The sequence below is a fragment of the Phacochoerus africanus genome, chromosome 1, assembly GCF_016906955.1.
Source record: "Phacochoerus africanus isolate WHEZ1 chromosome 1, ROS_Pafr_v1, whole genome shotgun sequence".
Taxonomy (NCBI): Eukaryota; Metazoa; Chordata; class Mammalia; order Artiodactyla; family Suidae; genus Phacochoerus; species Phacochoerus africanus.
In genome coordinates, this window is record NC_062544.1 from 49,541,884 (window position 1) to 49,560,389 (window position 18,506).

Below are 18,506 nucleotides of genomic sequence, written 5' to 3' on the forward strand. Positions count from 1 at the left end.
CCTCAGATTGGGGACAGTCTAGTAAGTGTCCTGCTGATGGCCATGCTCTATTCCATATACTGACCGTCAAAATGCATACTAGACTCTCGGAGTTCCCGTTGTGGCTCAGTGGTTAAGGAATCCTGACTAGGAACCATGAGATTATGGGTTCGATTCCTGGCCTTGCTCAGTGGGTTAAAGATCTGGTGTTGCCATGAGCTGTGGTGTAGGTCGCAGACGCAGCTTGGATCCTGTGTTGCTGTGGCTGTGGCATAGGCTGGTGGCTACAGCTCTGATTAGGCCCCTAGCCTGGGAACCTCTATATGCCTCGGGTGCAGCCCTAGAAAAGACAAAAAGACTAAAAAAAAAAAAAAGAAAGAAAAAAAAAGCGTGCTAGACTCTAACAAGTATTTCTAGAGTAACTGACATGAACTCTAAAAAATGAAAGTTTGTTATCTATGATATCTCAGCTATAAATGTAACATGAGTAACATTATTTTATTGATTACAAGCATACTTAGCTCCTCATAAATACTTACTATTAATGTGTTTAGAGAACTGTATCTATTTATGGACCAATGTCTTAGTCAATGAAATGTCTTATAAAAAGTAGTGCTTTACAAAACATTTTCCAATCATTCATCAAGTCAGAAATGCTTAGAAAATTGAGGACAGTTCATTTGAAGTGCTCCATTTGATATTAGGCTAAAGGGGTTTATAAATAGAGCGTACATACAAAATGTGCAAAAAGTCTTTTGTTTCAATCCTGTATTTCTTGATAGAACTTGAAATTAAAATGGTACTCACATGACCAATTCAATCTATTGCAACTACTTGGGGACTGCTGACAAGCAGAGTTTTTTATTTAATTCCCTCTTATTTTAAAAGTTTTTTTTTTTTTTTTTTAATGAAAAGGGCAACATCATTTTAAGAGTTTGTTGAGAACATCAAAGATCTAGTCCCAAAAGTAAGATTCATCGTGAGGAGTATGTAAGGCCTAACCGGGTTTTCAAAATAGTGCCCACATATACCGTACTTGTTGAACAAATTCAGATTTATTGAAAGTCAACATTTACATTGGCTACAATGTTAGAACTATTACAAAGCTGGATAAAAGAGGCTTAAGTAGCAATAGAAAGCAAGTGCAATAAAAAGTGAATAGAGAAAATATTTGGCCTTAGTGATATTTTGGCAGTATTTACATTATGTACATATTGTTAAATATTTATAATAACTCTAAGGCACCAAAGGCTAAATAGCAGGTTGCAATACTATTTTTGTGCACAAAAGTCAAGAAATTTATTGTAAAGAAGGCTGTTATATGTAAAGAAACATAGGCATATCTTAATGTTTACATAAAGGAGCGGCTGCATTTTTTTAAAATCTTGAATGATACATTAAATATTGGGCAGATTGAGGAAATTATTTTTAGGACATTAAATTATGTTGACTATGTAAATAAGCACTATGTTTTACTGACTGGCGGGTAAATGTGTAATGCAATCTATTCTTCAACACAGCTTTTTCACACTCATGGATATGTTTTGTCTAAAAACTACTTGAAATTCCTCTGAACTACAAAAACTTATCCTAATATATCACAGTGTATACAAAATCCTCAAGAAAAAATTACTGGGTATTAATATACATCAAATTTATATATAACATGACAAAAATTTATCAGGCATTCAATGCCGGAATATTCGAATATTGGTTCTGCCATTCTGGTATAGCAGTTGGGTATTTTAATCCTTTAACTGTTGAGGGTGGGCAATTCTTTTTGGCTTTAAGGTGAATGGACATAGAATTGGCCCATGTAGAAAACCAGTTCTAAAGGGAAGTAATTCTTTTCAAACTTTGCAACTTGAAACCTCTTCACATAACTCACTGGCTGATAACTATGCTATTTATCACTAGTGAGTGAAATGTTCCCATTACTCTATTGTCAAGAGGTAACTGACAATCTAGATCCAGCATGATCTTGACTGTTGAATTATTCGATGACTCCTATTTGTAAAATTTTATTTGATCCTTAAACTGGAAACTCAATTTATTTTAACCAACAGTCTATCATTTGTCTTGAGGTAGTGTTATAATGAAGAATTCTGCAGGTCAACAGAATAATATCATAATATTTTTAAAATGTGCTTCAAGTGTCACCATGAAAGCCATATATTTAAGTGGTAGATGGTCCAAGATTGAAAGGCCCTTCATAACATATTAAACACTATCTGATGAAGTCATCCAGACTTTAACAAGGATGATGAGGTTTCCCTTAGAACTTTCTGAAACCCCAGGCTCTAAGGCAAGTTATGGTATTATGGTATAAAGTACTGCTAAAATTCTTTCAGTGATAATAAAGATTCATAGATTATATATATTAAAAGTTTCCTTGCTTTTAGCATTGAGGAATTTCTTTTCTAAATTTTTCAGTGAGAAATATTCATTCTTAGCATTAACGATAGTTTGGGTTAGCTTCTTATATCCCATAGTCTTTGATAATGAATTGAAGGATGTGGCACTCTTATATTTAAACTTTAAATTTAAAGACCCCCTCTAAATCCAACATTTGACTGAAATTTGCTGAGCAATAAAATAAAAAACATTTCAACATAATGCAATCTAAGGCACCAAAAGTATCTTACCTTAAAGTATTCTATAGAACGAGGTTATATATATGTTATTACTGTTTTCTCTTCCTAAATGTTCAATTATTTTCTTATCTTTTTAAATACAGTGGACAATGGAAGAGGACAAATTATTCAAAGTGAAATTACAAATCAGTAATTCATGAAAAAAAGTAGGACTAATAAATTAAGGTTCTTCCCTTGTTTTAAGAATGAAAATAAATGACTGCCTTTGTTCAGTGGGTTAATATTAAGTAGTAATGGCTATACAATTAATATAAATAACTATTACAAAGCATCAGCGAACAGACTTCAAATGATTATATAAGTACAATACAGTATCACATGTTTGGAATCATTAAATATATCAAAAGATAGTATCTTAACTGGGTGACTGAATCAAGGCATTATAATAATGTTTACACTTCCAAATTTTAAGGACCTCCTTGGATTTTGGAAGCATGATATCCATTTAGTAATGAATACTGAAATTAGATTCTTTAGAAATAAAGATAAGCATCAGTAAACTATAGTATCCCCAACATTGCAAGTCCAATGATAAGACTGAAAGAATATACTTAGAATATTAAGTAAAAAGGCTTAGATAAAAAGGCTCTGATAATTTTTCAAAACAAACGAAAATCTGTCATTTGGCACTGCAAAAGCATTCAGTTATCATTAGAAGACATCTTATTATCATAAACAATGTCTACTATCTGTACTATTTAGAGGGTATTAAAATTGTCAACTACCTTCCTTGCTCTGATAGATGAATCTATTTTTATTCTTAGGCTGACAGTAAAAATTTGTATTATGAAGGTTTGTCTCCCCTAAATAGTCTTCCTTGAGTCCTCCAAGCTCCCCTTCCAGTTCAGATTCTAATACATACTCCTCACAGATCACTCAACTGTTAAGGAAACGCTTAGTGGCTTAGTGGTTTTTCAGTTATGCTTGGAGGCACTAAAGAGAATTTTTGGAGGTGTCCCAATGGTCCTAGTGGCCAAAGAGGTGGAGTTTCAAGACTTCAATTTCCAAATCTTGCTATTTATTACAGTCTCATATTTACATCATATACCTATGCATGTCCCACAAAATGACTGTGAAAAAGTAAAATTTTTTTTTGCTTTAAAATGTTTTAAAAAACACAAAGGGATTCAGAAGCCTTGGGGAATCTTGGTGGAAAGAAGCAGTCCTCTTGTCCTAAGTGAAGTTTTTCAAATATCTGGTCACACAACACTAACTAAGGTACTGAACCTTGGTCCTACCATACATAGCAGTATTAACCTCAGTCTGGTCTTGAGTTCAGAGGCACAAGTCAAAACAGATCAATGTTTTAAGTGAATCCTATCACTATGATTAATATCCCAACCATTTCAAGTCTATTTTTTGCAGAAATAAGTGGCACATCAATTATTTACAACGTAAGAAAACAGACGATTCGTAAATACTTCCTAAATAGCAATCCTTAATGGTGTATGACCTTTGTTCTCACCTTTTATACCAAAAGAAATAAGCACAGAATTTATAACATGATACTTGCAAATGAGTATACATTTTAGTTTTTTTTCTTTCTAAATAAATTAGAATCAGATATGAGCCTTGATTCAGGGTTTGAATAAAGCGGCAGACTTGCTAATTAAACTGCCCTCACGAATGGCCTTATTCCAAAAGCATCATGTAGGAAAATAAATACTGTCAATTAAAACTTGTAATGAGTGAGAACTTTAGGACCTAAAGAAACAGAAATGATTTTGATGAGCACATGACTCTTGAAAGGAGAATGCTGAGAGCTGATGTTATTGTTCTCTATAAACTTGTGTTCTTTTAATATAAAAGAAAACATCAAAGTTTGTCTTCTTTCTCAATATGAAAAAAATAAGCAGTGGTATTAGATGAAAAAATATAAAAATTCTGGTGTTGTATAAATAAATGTAAAAAATGTTCCCTTGTAAGAAATAAAAATATATATACTATTTAAATTCTGAGGACATTCTTTTAAACACATGATCACTTGAATATAGATTTAGTCCCGTGGGGCATCTATGTTCCCCCAATTATAACATTATAAAGAGTTGAATTTTAACCGAAGGGAAAATTCTTTAAACAAATAGAAACTTTTTGCAAATATTTTCAGTGAATGAACGGTGGTGAATTTGGCTCATATCTTGGTTTATGTCCAGATCTTCCTGCCTACTGAATATTATTTTCTTTTCATTGAATGATATTAGAGTTGTGGAGCTGCACTATCTCTGTTGTTAAAATACATATATGTGTACATATATACACATATATGCACAATCACACATTTCGATGCATGAATCTATAGATATATTACATACTCTTGGGCAAAGCACTGCATCTAAGAACTAATTGTTTTGTATAAGGAAAAACAACAGATTAGGAGACATCCCTCCCCCAAACATTTTAATGTTCATATCACTAATTATATAGCACATCTGAATGTGCAAACATTATACTTATTGCAAAGTATCATACAGATTTAGACGCCATTATAAAATGTTCTCAATTCTATTTTTGAACCCTAAAATGTCAGTATATAATACCAAATTTCCAATTAAAGAGTTTAATATAAAAATATCAGCACAAAACTGTTTTTTCAATCTGTTTATTGTGTGAGCAACCCAAACTTCAGTTTAAGTGCTGTTGTAATTTTATTACTAGATTCCATAACCCTACAATTGGTAAATTTTATACCATTTTAGGCATTTAATGAGATACTTAGAAATACTAAGAAAAAAATCAGTATTCAAAGGGTTAATTTTGTTTATAATAACAATAAATTATTTTATCATCTTCTTCAGTTCAAAATCCAGCTTTGAACCCGAGGAAGGCTTTCAAATCATGTTAATTAAATGGTGGTCCTTTAACCAGTAGCAGTTTGATTACCAATTACTCGAAGGATCTCTTTGTGAATGCCTCCTTCTTGTGTGTTAATATTTGTGTCTCCCACTTGGCCATCTTCATAGCTAAAACACACAACACAGAAACAAAACATTCAAAAACATCCAAAAAAGCATTTAAAACAGCTTAGAAATGCTTTTCGATACCTAAAATATACTGCAAAGGGATCAAGAGCAAAAGAGTTATTTCTCGGTTGTATTTAATAATATACTCACAATACTGAACACAGAAAAGCTCGCATTCCTAAACACATGATTATTCTGCGTCATACGCTAATGTGTCTCTTCCTTTTAAAGTCTGACTTTTTAAACTCCACAGAAAGCACTGCCTGAGATTCAGGAAGCACCCTAGTGTCTTTGGCCTTGAAAACATTCCCTCCAGCAGTTGTTATACGAAGAACATACCAACTTCAGTTATGTATTCCTTTGGTTCTGGATTTCATTTTATACACACACACACACTCTCCGTCTCTCTCTCTCTTATTCTTTTCCATTATAGTTTAATTAAAGATATTGAATATAGTTCCCTGTGCTATATAGTAAATCCCTCTTGTTTATCTAGTTTATACATGGTGGTGTGCATCTGTCAATCCCATATCCCAATTTATCCAGTTCTGGACTTCACTCCTGCTTCAATCATTTCTTTATTCTCTGATCAGTGACACTCGGAAAATTCACTTCATTTTCTACCACTGCTTCTTTGCCATGCCTGTCTTCTAATTATTATTCTGTTCTGATCGGTGCTGCATTTTTCTTCTTATCACAGGGTTGAGGTATTTCTTATCACAGGGTTGAGGGTATAAACCCTGTGCTTATTTATGTTGGTACTTCCTATAAGAATGCAAGTCTGCTAAGTTTAGCTAAGCCACAGAAGTGAAAATATAACATTAAAGGACAGCCATTACTAAGTTCTTCAGAAAGAAATAATTATTACAGATGATAATTTATTTCCTCAAATAAACTTATTTGGGCCCTAAGAATTCCCCAAGAATGAATTTTTGAGCTTCCACAATAATATTCAGAGTAGAATAGGTTATGAATTAATGTTAGTTCCTAAAAAAGACTTCAAGACAGAAGCTTTAGAGAAGTGGTAATTACTCCAAAACAGATAACCAGGGATGTGGGTACAGTGTCTCAAAGATTAATATGTGCCACTGTCTTTTCCTCACCACACTTAAATTCTCCTGAAATAGCACAATACAAAAAATGAAGCAGATGACATATAGCAATGAGAACTTAGGTTCTTACATAATCAACTGCTTATAAACCTAGTGATAACTGCATTTGTTATTAAGTTTAAACTTGGTTAATTCTTACCACACGCACACACACACACACACACACACACACACACACACACACGCGCGCGCGCGCCCCCAATGGTAAAATAGTATTGTAAAAAAAAAGAATGGGATATGTGGTACGACGTCTAGTTATAAATAATTTTTTAGGAGATCAAACAGTACGTGCTCTGTTAAGAACTGGAGAATGGGTAAAGTGAAATGCTTTAGAATTATCCAGATCTAATCAGGCATTTTATAGCAAACTATTTAAAGATTTACTTTATTGGACACATAAAATACGTTAGCCTGTTTTTTTTTAATAAATCTTGGCTACTCATTGGACTTAGGGTAAGATAAGCCATGCATAATTCTGAGCCAAGGCTGGGGTAGCAATCTGGTTTGAAGGCTGGGTCCAAAGGAGATAATGGCATTTGGCTAAGCCAACTGGGCTAGCTCCTCTAGGATGTAGGTTATGGAGAGGAAGAGACTGACAAAAAAAAGCATGGAGCAGACCCAAAGAAAATCATACTATTTGGAAAGAAGTGGGAAGAGTGGCAGGTCTTAGAACTGTTTTGGTTCTTTTTTCTTTTCTTTTTTTTTAAGGGCTGCACTTGTGGCCTATGGAGGTTCCCAGGCTAGGGATCAAATCAGAGCTACAGCTGCTGGCCTACACCACAGCCACAGCAACTGCGGGACCTGAGCCGCCATGTCTGTGACCTACACCACAGCTCATGGCAACACTGGATCCTTAACCCACTGAGTGAGGTCAGGGATCAAACCTGCAACTTCATGGTTCCTAGTTGGATTTGTTTCCAATAAGCCACGACGGGAACTCCTATTTTGCTTCTTGAAGGCTTCCCAATTTCAGATACCAGTCCACATGCATCTCCATCCTAAATTTCCTAACTAGTGCCTTTTATGTGTCCTATCTGTACGGCACTTTGGGTATAGTCAATGTACCTTCTATGTTCTCTATACTTTGGACGTAACACTAAATAAGATATCATCAGCTTAATAGACACCCAGCCTATATACTACCATCTCTATTCTTCAATTTAAAGTTGATCTTGATTAAGATTTGCCTGTAATACATTATAACTTTTATCTTTTTTCCCCTCAACCCACTGAAATCATTGTTTAGATCTTACTATCCTTCTGAAAAGTATTGACAACGGTTGCCCATGGCCCCCTAGCTGATGAATTCAGGAGACTGGCTCTGCTATCTCTGTGCCATGTGATGCAGTTGACTACTTTTTTCTTGAAGCTATATCCTCTCTTCACTCCCTAGCTGGCTTTTGATTATTCATTCAACCCCTTTCATTGCATGCTCTTCCCTGCCCTCGCATCCCAGTGCTGGTCCTACCCACAATTCCACCTTCAGTGTTCTCTCTCCTCACAATATGCAAACTCACTTCACTTTAGTCTCTCCCATTGCTATAACTGTCACCCACACGCTGATTCTAAAACTGCATCTCCAACCCTCACATCTTTCCCCAACTGTAATTTTCCGAAAGAAATCACAAAGGTGGTATATTCAAAACTGAACTTAGAGTTCTCGTTGTGGTTCAGTGGTTAACGAATTCAACTGGGAACCATGAAGACACGGGTTCAATCCCTGGCCTTGCTCATTAGGTTAAGGATCTGGCGTTGCCATGAGCTGTGGTGTAGGCTGCAGACATAGCTGGGATCCCAAGTTGCAGTGGCTGTGGCATAGGCCTGCAGCTGTAGCTCTGATTCAGCCCCTCGCTTGGGAACTTCCATATGCTATGGGTGTGGCCCTAAAAAGACAAAACAAAAAAATGAACTTAATTTACCCCAAAACTGCGCTTTTCGATTCCATCAATATCTCAATTTGCAGTACCCTCATCCACCCATTCTACCAAAAAGAAAATATCAGACATTCTTTGTTATTTCATGTGCCCAAGTCCGGTAAGTCCTCAAGTTGTCCTGCCTCCATTTACCTCGTTACTCCCATTTGCATCTTCTCTCCACCTGGCGCCATCACCTTCATTTAGACCTTCATTGTCATTCATCTAAACAAGTACTTTTCAAGTTGCAGGTTGTGTACAGTGAGCAGCAGGCTTTGAAATTAATTTACCTTGTTCAGGCTAGTATTTTTCAAAGAAATTAGAATACAGCAGGACAGACAGCATTGGACTGCAGCACACAAAGTAAGGTTGTTCTTTCCCAAGCCACAATGTCAAGTACATCTCTTTTCACAGTGAGAAATGCTGACCTAGACTCCTGCAATAACATTAAAACTAGTCTATCTCTACACTTACCCCCACCAACCCTCCTACCAGACTATTCTCTGCCCTGCTATAGTGATGCAAATGGTCTTCACTTCCCTTGCAGAACAAAATCCTGTGTCACTGGCACAGGCATACATGGGTCCTTTATAACTGAAGCCTAAACTTCCTCTCTGGTCATGACCCATCACTCCTCTCTCACTCTATTTCTCAAATGAAAGGGTTTGCCATTCCCAAATATACATTCATCGGCATGTATAAGAATTTGAAGTTAATGGACAGGAGAGGAGACTCACATTCTTTCAATGAACTATAATAATTTATAGAAATAGCATAAAGGGAGGAGAGAACAGAGAGCAAGAGTGAGAGACTGAGACTGAAAGTATTTAAGAAAAATGCTTATTTTCCCAATGTCCCTGAGGCCCTCAGGAAAGCACAATAGCTTGGTTGGAGGGATAAAATCAGCCAAGGGCCAAAGTCATTTGGGTGTCTTAAGCTATGAAGCATATGTAATGATAAAGGAAAAACCAACTACCATTTGATCTGGGCAACCAGCAAGGCTTAGATACTGCATTACTAATGGTATTAGGAAATTTATTACAATATAGCACAAAGAATATTTTGCAGCTATTTATCAGTATTACAAACACTAGGTTGTTAATATAACACTGAAGTTAACTTATGTCTAGGAAACAACAAAATTAAAAAAAATAGAGCAAAAATGCTATCAGTAGGAATGTGATACACTTGACTAAAGAAAGAAAAATGAAACCATCTAAAAGAAGACAAAAATTACTTATGTTTCCAGGAGTATAAAAGATTACTAAACTTTTAATAAAAATAAACCAATTTGCTTTAAAAGCTGAGAGAGAGAAAATAAGACAACAGATGGAATTTAGCTATCTGGAACTCTCTTGAGTATGGTAGGAAATTTCGTGGACAAAAACTTGAATGTATTGACAAGCTTTATTTTCAAACTGATTATGGCAGTTTTTGTGACAATTTTAAGATTGGTACACATAAGTTTATTTTCTGACTCCCTAAATCTGGCAGCCAGAAATAATAGCACTGTTTCTCATTAGCAAGAGAGAAAATTCACTGTGAACTGAATGATATCCAGCACTTCTCCAAAGTTCTTGTAAGAAATCTGATGCTGTAAGTGCACTGTCTACTTCATAGCCCATGTATAAATCTTTTCATTAGGTTAGAACATTCGGTCTTTTGTCATTGCTCTCATTCAATATGTATTAAGTATTTCTGCACAAGATGTAAGATTCCCAAACACGGACAGAATTTGCATTTCACTCAGGGAGATAACTGAGTTATGCAAATAACTGTAAGGACAAGGAAGCCTGGTGATAGAAAGAAAGGACAAGCAAAATTCAGAGCCAGGACAGATATCCTGTCTGACTGGGATGTCGGGAAGGGTCCCATGGGAAAGACTATATAGTGAAGCTTTGAAAGATGGGCTAAAGGCTGAGCTAGTGAGAAGGTCAAGCATTTGGAGTGATTGAGCAAAGGCACAGTAGTGGAGAAAACGATTCCAAGCTTTTTTCAAGAGACCGCTTGGATAACAATTTTACTTAATCAGTGGCTTGCCTGGGTAATTGAAGTAAAGTCAAATGGGCTCTGTGTTACAGGATGCCATGTGTTTATTTGTTAATAAGTGTATGAGCAGGGAATATTCAAAACTCTCCTTTTGAAAAATTAATGTGGTATAAAGTGTATGATCTTACTAAGCACAGGTAACTCTAAGTGGGGGTATATCATGGGTGACTGTCTCTACCTTTGCTTACCTTTGATTTCAGTTTCTTTACACTGAATAGGTATCACTAGTGTCAATAATAGTAATGTTTAAAAAAATCTGGCATTGTGGAGTTCCCGTCGTGGCGCAGTGGTTAACGAATCCGACTAGGAACCATGAGGTTGCGGGTTCGGTCCCTGCCCTTGCTCAGTGGGTTAACGATCCGGCGTTGCCGTGAGCTGTGGTGTAGGTTGCAGATGCGGCTTGGATCCCGCGTTGCTGTGGCTCTGGCGTAGACCGGTGGCTACAGCTCTAATTCGACCCCTAGCCTGGGAACCTCCATATGCCGCGGGAGCGGCCCAAGAAATAGCAACAACAACAATAACAATAACAACAACAACAACAAAAAGACAAAAACAAAACAAAAAAATCTGGCATTGTAAAAAATAGATTAGGAGCAATGAAGAAAACATAAGCATGGAGAATAACTGCTAATCTTTTGGTGTACTCTGGGGGAGAGAATGATACACATGGAAACAAAGGTATTTATAGAAGAAAACTGTGAGAGGATGTACTTGGGAGCTAATGATTCCAGTGAGCAAGGAAAGGGAAATTGAAAACTACAGCTCAGGTTTCAAGTCTCTTTGATGTGTAAAATGACTGCATAGATTTAGAAAGGTGCGAAATTGGCTAGGGGATTTAGCAATAATGGGTTCCACTTTGTACAGAATGATATTAAGGTATTAGTGGAGTTTTGGAGAGGAAAAATCCAGCAAGTACTTATAATATGGGCATTTCATTCATTCCTATGTACCTGCCAAGCACTGTGCTAGGTACATAATCACAAATACGTCACATAGTCCCTGACCTCAAGAGGTATACAGAGTAATGAGAAGACGAGACATAGGAAAGAATAAGTAATGAGATCCTGCTGTATGGCACAGGGAACTCCATGTAGTCATTTGTGATGGAACATGATGGAGCATAATGTGAGAAAAAGAATGTATGTGTCTGTGTGTGTGTGTGTGTGTGTGTGTGTGTGTATAAAGTGTTTCTGCACAAGATGTAAGATTCCCAAACATGGATGGAATTTGCATTTTGCCATACAACAGAAAACCAACAGAACACTGTAAACCAACTATAATGGGAAAAATAAAAATCATAAAAAAAATAAAAATAAAATTGTCACCAAATTTTTAGCCCATTAAAAAAAGAAAGAATAATCCAATAATAAAAAACATGCTCAGGGTTATTACATAGTAACAAATAGGAGCAGCACAAAGGCACCGAGGGAAGTTTCTGGGAGGAGGACACACACTAAGATTTAAAAGAAAAGTGGGAATTAGATAAGAAAAAATCTGAGGAAAGAGAACAGAAGAGAGAATCGAAGCTTGATGGAGAAAGAAAAGAACAAAAGCATGGAGCCTGGAGATGCCACTATACAGTTCAGGTTGTAAAGTGTAATGTCCTGGGGTAAGAAAGAGGGAGCAATGAGAAATGGTGAGCACGCAGCTGGGGGCTGGATCTCCAGGACCTGCAATGCAGTGGCACTGAAGGATGAACAAAGCACCGAGGAGGCAGGTGGCTCCCTTTGTAAGAAGAGACTGGACTTCATCTTTTAACTAGGAAGCAGTTACCAAAGAGTTTTAAGCAGGGGAGTGATGAGGCAGTTTCAACCTTGGAAACAGATCTGGGTTAGAGACAGAGAAATTGGATTTATTATTGACTGGGGATAAAGCAAAGTTCCCCGATTGTATCAGCTTGATGTCACACGGCTTATGTCACTGAGCCATGACTGAATGTCCTGTCGGCTAACTTCATAAATAAGCTGTCTCCTTGCTCAGTTTCCATCCAAACACGGTGTATCTTTTGAAAAATCATGATGCAATATATCTCTTATTTCATGTTATAACCTTGATACAGTACTTCTTTTATAAATTTTTCTTGTAGCTAAATTTTGACTTAAAACCCATATGTATTCCAAAATATTTTCCTTTTTGCTCCCCTTTTTTGTTCATTTGTTAAACATTTACTGACAAGCAATGGTGCCTCAGATGCCATGCAAGGTAATGCAGGACACACAGGACAGTAAAAAACCAAGAGGAGGAGTCTGCCCTTTAGAAGTTCACAGCCTCATGGAAGAGGCAGATACAATGAATAAACTGAATTTTAAATGGAAGTTTGGCACTGACCTGTGGGAACACCAGAAGGAAAGTTTAATTTTGATTTAGGAGCTTCATGGAAGAGGGGGTATTTGAGCTCAACGTTAAAAATAAAATAGACTTTGCAGAGGAAGGCCTCTTTAGCACTGAGATTGGCTTGACTCAAAACCCTGAAAATACCCCATGTCTCTTTTCTGAGAAGGATCTGTTTTATTTGGTCCTTTCTGCTCTTACATTTCTGAATTTCTTGAAATGTTCTGAGAAATATATACCTTAAATCTAGGTAACAGAGAAAAAGATGGAAACAGTTCATTTGCAGATCTGCCTGCTTTCAATCAAAGAACCACAAAAGCATTAAATGTGTAGGTTGTCACCAGATAAGCAAGATGTGAAAATGTGGTGGTTCTTACTTAGCCTTTCCGTGGTGCTAAACAGCTGAGGGAGAAGATATACCCCCATCTCTAAGCGCTTTCACCACAGCAGTTTGGGTGCAGGGGCCACTGTATCAGGGAGTGCTCAGGCACTAAGATAAACCTAATCTGATAACCTGCCAAATCATCAATTACCTCCTCTTGGGTTTTATTATTTACTCCTATTTATAGACAATAACAATGGTAAGTTTTCCTCTCTAGCTTCAAAATTCCTACTCACTGTGAAAAATAAACATTTTTGTCATACCTGACTACAGCACAATAGGTCTATCTGGTTTTCAGAGCCCCCGTCTGAGCCCAACTTCTGGCCCTTTTAAAAATGGCTGCCGTATATTAGATTCTAGATATAAGGGGTTAATAGACACAAACTACTGCCTTTGGAATGGATGAGCAATGATATCCTGCTGTATGGCACTGGTGGAACTGTATCTAGTCACTTATGATGGAGCACGGTGAAGGATACCATGAGAAAAAGAGTGTATACACGTATGTGTGATGGGGTCTCTTTGCTGTATTGTAGGAAATTGATAGAACACTGTAAACCAGCTATAACGGAAAAAATAAAACTCATTTAAAAAAAAGTCTGCCTTATTTCTACATGTTGACCTTAGTGTCTTTGCACTCAGGTGTCTCAAGGCCAATAACGGAATCAAACTTTAGCAACAACTCCTAGACACTCAAAATTGGCTGGAATCTGTTCTTAACATCTGAATGATTACATTTTGCCTGAAGCATTTATATTTAAGTTTATGCATTTTTGGAATTCTCTAACAACATTTTTTCAAACTTCTTCTCTCTTTTCTTCCCTAAAGGATATCTTCTTTTAAATTTTACTTTTAATTTTTTCTGATACCCTGTTCCCTCAAATTTCCCCCATTTTTTCTCTGTTATTTACTTGCGGGGAAGAATGTGATTAGGCTATTGCATGACTATTTCATTATCTCCTTCACTCTGGAAATCAGATTAGCATAGAATTTATTATAATTTTTAATATTTTCACTTAATATCAGATAAAAAAAGGAGGCCTCATTAATTTATATCTTAGTCATCAGGCCAAGCATCTAACTCTAGGTCACGATGTGTTAAAAAAAAAATACGAAGAGAAACAGAATTTCTGATTATGGCATGTTTATGATAACTCATTTCTTATCAATTTATTCTTTTCCTAGATGTTACCACTCACTGGGGAGGAATATCACTAGTGGAACTCCGTGATCACATCCTTTATAAAGAAAGAAACTGATGGTTGTAATTAGAATGTACATTAGTAAGTGAATGGATTCTCCTTTTGATGTGTTTTGAATCTTATCAATTTTCCTTAATTAGTCCCTTCTCTCCTGAGGAAGCAGAGAAAAAGGATGAAATCTCATCTGTGTTTATAAAGAAATGAAAATCATTACCTTAACAGAATGTTTTCCTTTGTAGTATTCGGGAAATATCTGAGTGTACTGAAAGTATCTACTTCTCTCTTCCTCAGATGTTTTTTCCCCCCTCATCTTTTTCTTATGAAATATAGAAATTCTTCTCTCCAGTCAACACACATGTATGCACACCCACACACATATCTCTACCGATTTAGTTTATGTATAATTTATGTAAAACTGCAAAGAAATAATACTGGAAATGTTTACTGCCTATGTCTATATCTAAAGTTGTTTATTTAGCTCAACAAATTTGAATTTTAGCAAGATGCTAAAAGGAGCAGAGTGATATCAGGCTAAGAAAAGGACTCTGGAGTTACTTTTTCATCAAAATCTCCAGGTCACTCAATGAAATAACTTTGTAATTGGAGATATCTTTTGGAAGGTTGATCCTCTAACAATAAGAGCCAAAATGAGCAAGAAAGAAGGGAAAACATATTTAATGAGTCCCTTTCAGTGGAGACCTGCACTGTGCTACAACTTAATCTGAATCATAACCTTAAAAACCTAGGAGCCTACAGAGCCACAAGGCACCCCTCTCTACCTTGCCTTCTGCCCTAGGAGATGTGTATGCTTGGTCAGTATGCCCACTTGTCCTCTAGTTTTGGTAGAGTTTGTCCAGTAAGGCATCTCAGCAGAGCACTGGCGGGAAGGTCAGGTCAAAGTTTTGTTTGGTTCCAGCCCCACCAGGACCCCTGAACTGAAGGTCATGACTCCTTTCAAAGCTGCTGAACTAGAAAAGGCTATGCTACCAGGTTCTGATAACTGCTTCCTGTTCTAGTGTTTTTGGACCTGAGGATGTTTAAGAGCTCTGGTGCTACTAGATCCTGCTTCCTACACTAGACCTATGATTTCCCTAGAACCACACTTTTGTACTTAATCTAATTGTGAATGACAGAAATTACATGTTTCTCATGTGCCTGTGGTTTCCTGTTGGGATTCTAACTGACCCAGGTTTATTGTAACTACTGATAAAGCTTAGCGAGGTTACTCAGCTTGGCTAACGTCACCTCACTAATAACTGGTGAGGCTGTACACAAGTGGCCTGGTCACAAGCAGTGGGGCTCTTTACACAATATTCACTGCCGCCTCACCATTAAGCATGAAATCTATAGCTGTGTATATGTCTCATACTGTATGCAATCTATGCATTAATAGGTATCATAAACACAAAAGATACACAAATACATAACATATAAATCTGTATGAGAAGAAAGTCATAGTTTTCAACTGATCCAAAAGAAAACACGACAGTTCATAACATTTTCTTTGTGAGGAGTTTATCAATAAGCTCATAGATCAACTGCTGCCGGCGTAGGATGCTACAGCTACACTACATATTGAAGGAATCATGATACAGTCATTTTGATACAGCTTATAAAACAAGTCAGTGCACCTTTCCAGATTCTCTTTAGAAAATGGCATAAAAGTACAAAGCAGATATGCTAAGCTCTTCCTTGAGGTCCTTTCTATGACAGGACCATGGAGGAGGAAGAAACAAGCATGGGGAAAAGACTGAGAGTTAAGCAAGCATGGGCAAACATCAGACAGACAGGAACTGCACTCATTTATTTAGGGATGAAAAATAATGCTACTGAATTTTAATGCAGCTCTTATGCTATAGCTCTGTCAAAAAATCTACATTAACATGCCCTGAACTGCCAGCCTGTATTCTATGGAATGAGATCAAAGTTTGATAGGAATAAGACTTTCTCATCATTGTTTTCCTCTTTCCCCATTCTAACATTTCTAAAGTCTATAAAGAATAAATGTGTATATTTATATGTGTGTATATATCTATGTAGATACATATAAGATCCATATGTATGTATATTTACACTTACACACACGTATACATACATACACACAGACAGTGGTTAAAGGGACCATATTTTTCTTCAGTTCTTCTAAGTTAACAGCATGTAAATATGACTAGTTTTTTAAAGCTTATTAAAATTAAAAAAAGAACATGAAGTTGAGAAAATACTTGTCGGTTATATTTTGGCAGCTAAAGCGACCAAATAATAATGCAGTTACTACTTCCTCATTTACGGAGAAGACAGAAACATATGAATTTGAGCCTTTACACTTACACGAAAAAGAATCGTGTGCAGACATGATCAGTATTTGGGACAACCCATATCTCTCCATGTTTGTGCAGGTCAGGTGAGGTGATCACTGTAAGTGGAAGACAAAATGAAGAACTATTTTATTCTAAGTTACTTTGTTCCTTCTCTTAGAAATCTAAGAGCAAAAAAAAAATGCATTAACAAATTAACATAGAAAAAAACTCTTAACCTTATTAAACTCTCAAGAAATGTAAATAAAAATAGTGGCATGCCAGCTAACAATTTTACTTCTGGAACATGATTAGTGTAACACTAGGAAGGAAATCACTTGTGTATTTCAATGGTGACTTGGGAAACTACGAAGAAAGCAACTTAGCATCCTCTATGACTATCAAAACTTTAAACAGTTAACAGTGGCTACAGAAATTTCCAACCCAAGGAGAAGAAACAAGCTTTTAGTCAAAGTCAGATTTTAAAGCAAGAACAAAGGAAAGGATAAGATTTTGCAAATTGCTTTTCAATTTTTTGTCCTAAGTTCCAAACAGAAGAATAATTTCAGTGAAAGAACAAGAAAGATCTGTCGGGTTTTCTCCTCAGCACTTGGTTTATCTTTTCACATTTTTCATGGTATTATACATTCAGAAACCAGCATAAAGAGGAAGGAGGCATATGAACAAAAGAGGTAAGCAATACCTAATCAGAAATAGAGAATGACCATTTTGAAATCTCTGCCAAGAATAAAACATACTACTGTTTACATTCTCGCCAATTCTACTCCTTGGTTTTAACCTTTAGATCTCTTCTGGCCCCTTTTTCCATTGTGCCCTTAGAGATGGCCATAAGGAATAAAGCTTTCACTAGTTCATTATGTGTATTCTGTAAACATACTTAAATTCTTAAATACAGATTAGATAGAGAATGAACTCTACAAGGCTTGTAAAACTTTCAACTTACCTTCACATAAGGCTATGCATTTTAAGTTACGGCTTTGCAGGAACTGTGATTGCTGTCCTTTTTTCTGTGACTAATTCCAAAAGAATTTAAAGATTAGGGTGAAAATGGGACAACCAGTCAAGTGAAAAAAAAAAAAAAAGATCATCATTAAAAAATAATAGTCACCAGGATAGCTCCAGAGTTTTAAAAAAAGGGCCTGTCTCGACCAGCTGTTATATCCTTGAATACTGTCTAATGTCAAGCTGTATTTGTTATATCATTTAATATCTGTACAATAATCATAAGTAAGTCACTTTCAAGGTAAGAGAACTCAAAAATGCTAAAGTTCAATAGCCTCACCACCGAGAATTAGTACTCAAGTTTCTTTGGAAATCTAGCATCTTTATTTCGAGGGAAACAAAATTAAAGTCACAGGATCTTTTCAAACATTAAAATCAATTATTACAAATCACCTAACTAGCCAAAACCAACCCATTTGTATGACGTCATGAAGCCAGAGAGGTTTCATAAACATCTCATGCAGAAAATCTGGGATTTTGTTTTTCTTTTTAATTATTAGATTAGCTATACTCTTTTTTAAAAATATAAAGTCACATTATTCATCAGATGGGTATTAATTTGTCCAGAAGGCTTGTTTTCTCTGAAACAACAAGGGATTTGTGCTTG

General features: G+C 36.1%; 1 protein-coding gene across 2 annotated transcripts in view; it reads right to left on the reverse strand.

Moving 5' to 3' along the window:
- Positions 1-5,216: 5,216 nt before the first annotated feature.
- Positions 5,217-18,506, reverse strand: part of PARP8 (poly(ADP-ribose) polymerase family member 8) — a 175,018-nt gene continuing 161,728 nt past the window's right edge. For both annotated transcript variants that reach the window (XM_047763755.1, XM_047763686.1), the window contains exons 25-27: positions 17,841-17,910; positions 16,911-16,995; positions 5,217-5,593 (exon numbers count right to left, since the gene is read on the reverse strand). In XM_047763755.1, the coding sequence (XP_047619711.1) occupies positions 5,491-5,593; positions 16,911-16,995; positions 17,841-17,910 (258 nt within the window). In that variant the 3' untranslated portion in view covers positions 5,217-5,490. The remainder of the gene's footprint in view (positions 5,594-16,910; positions 16,996-17,840; positions 17,911-18,506) is intronic.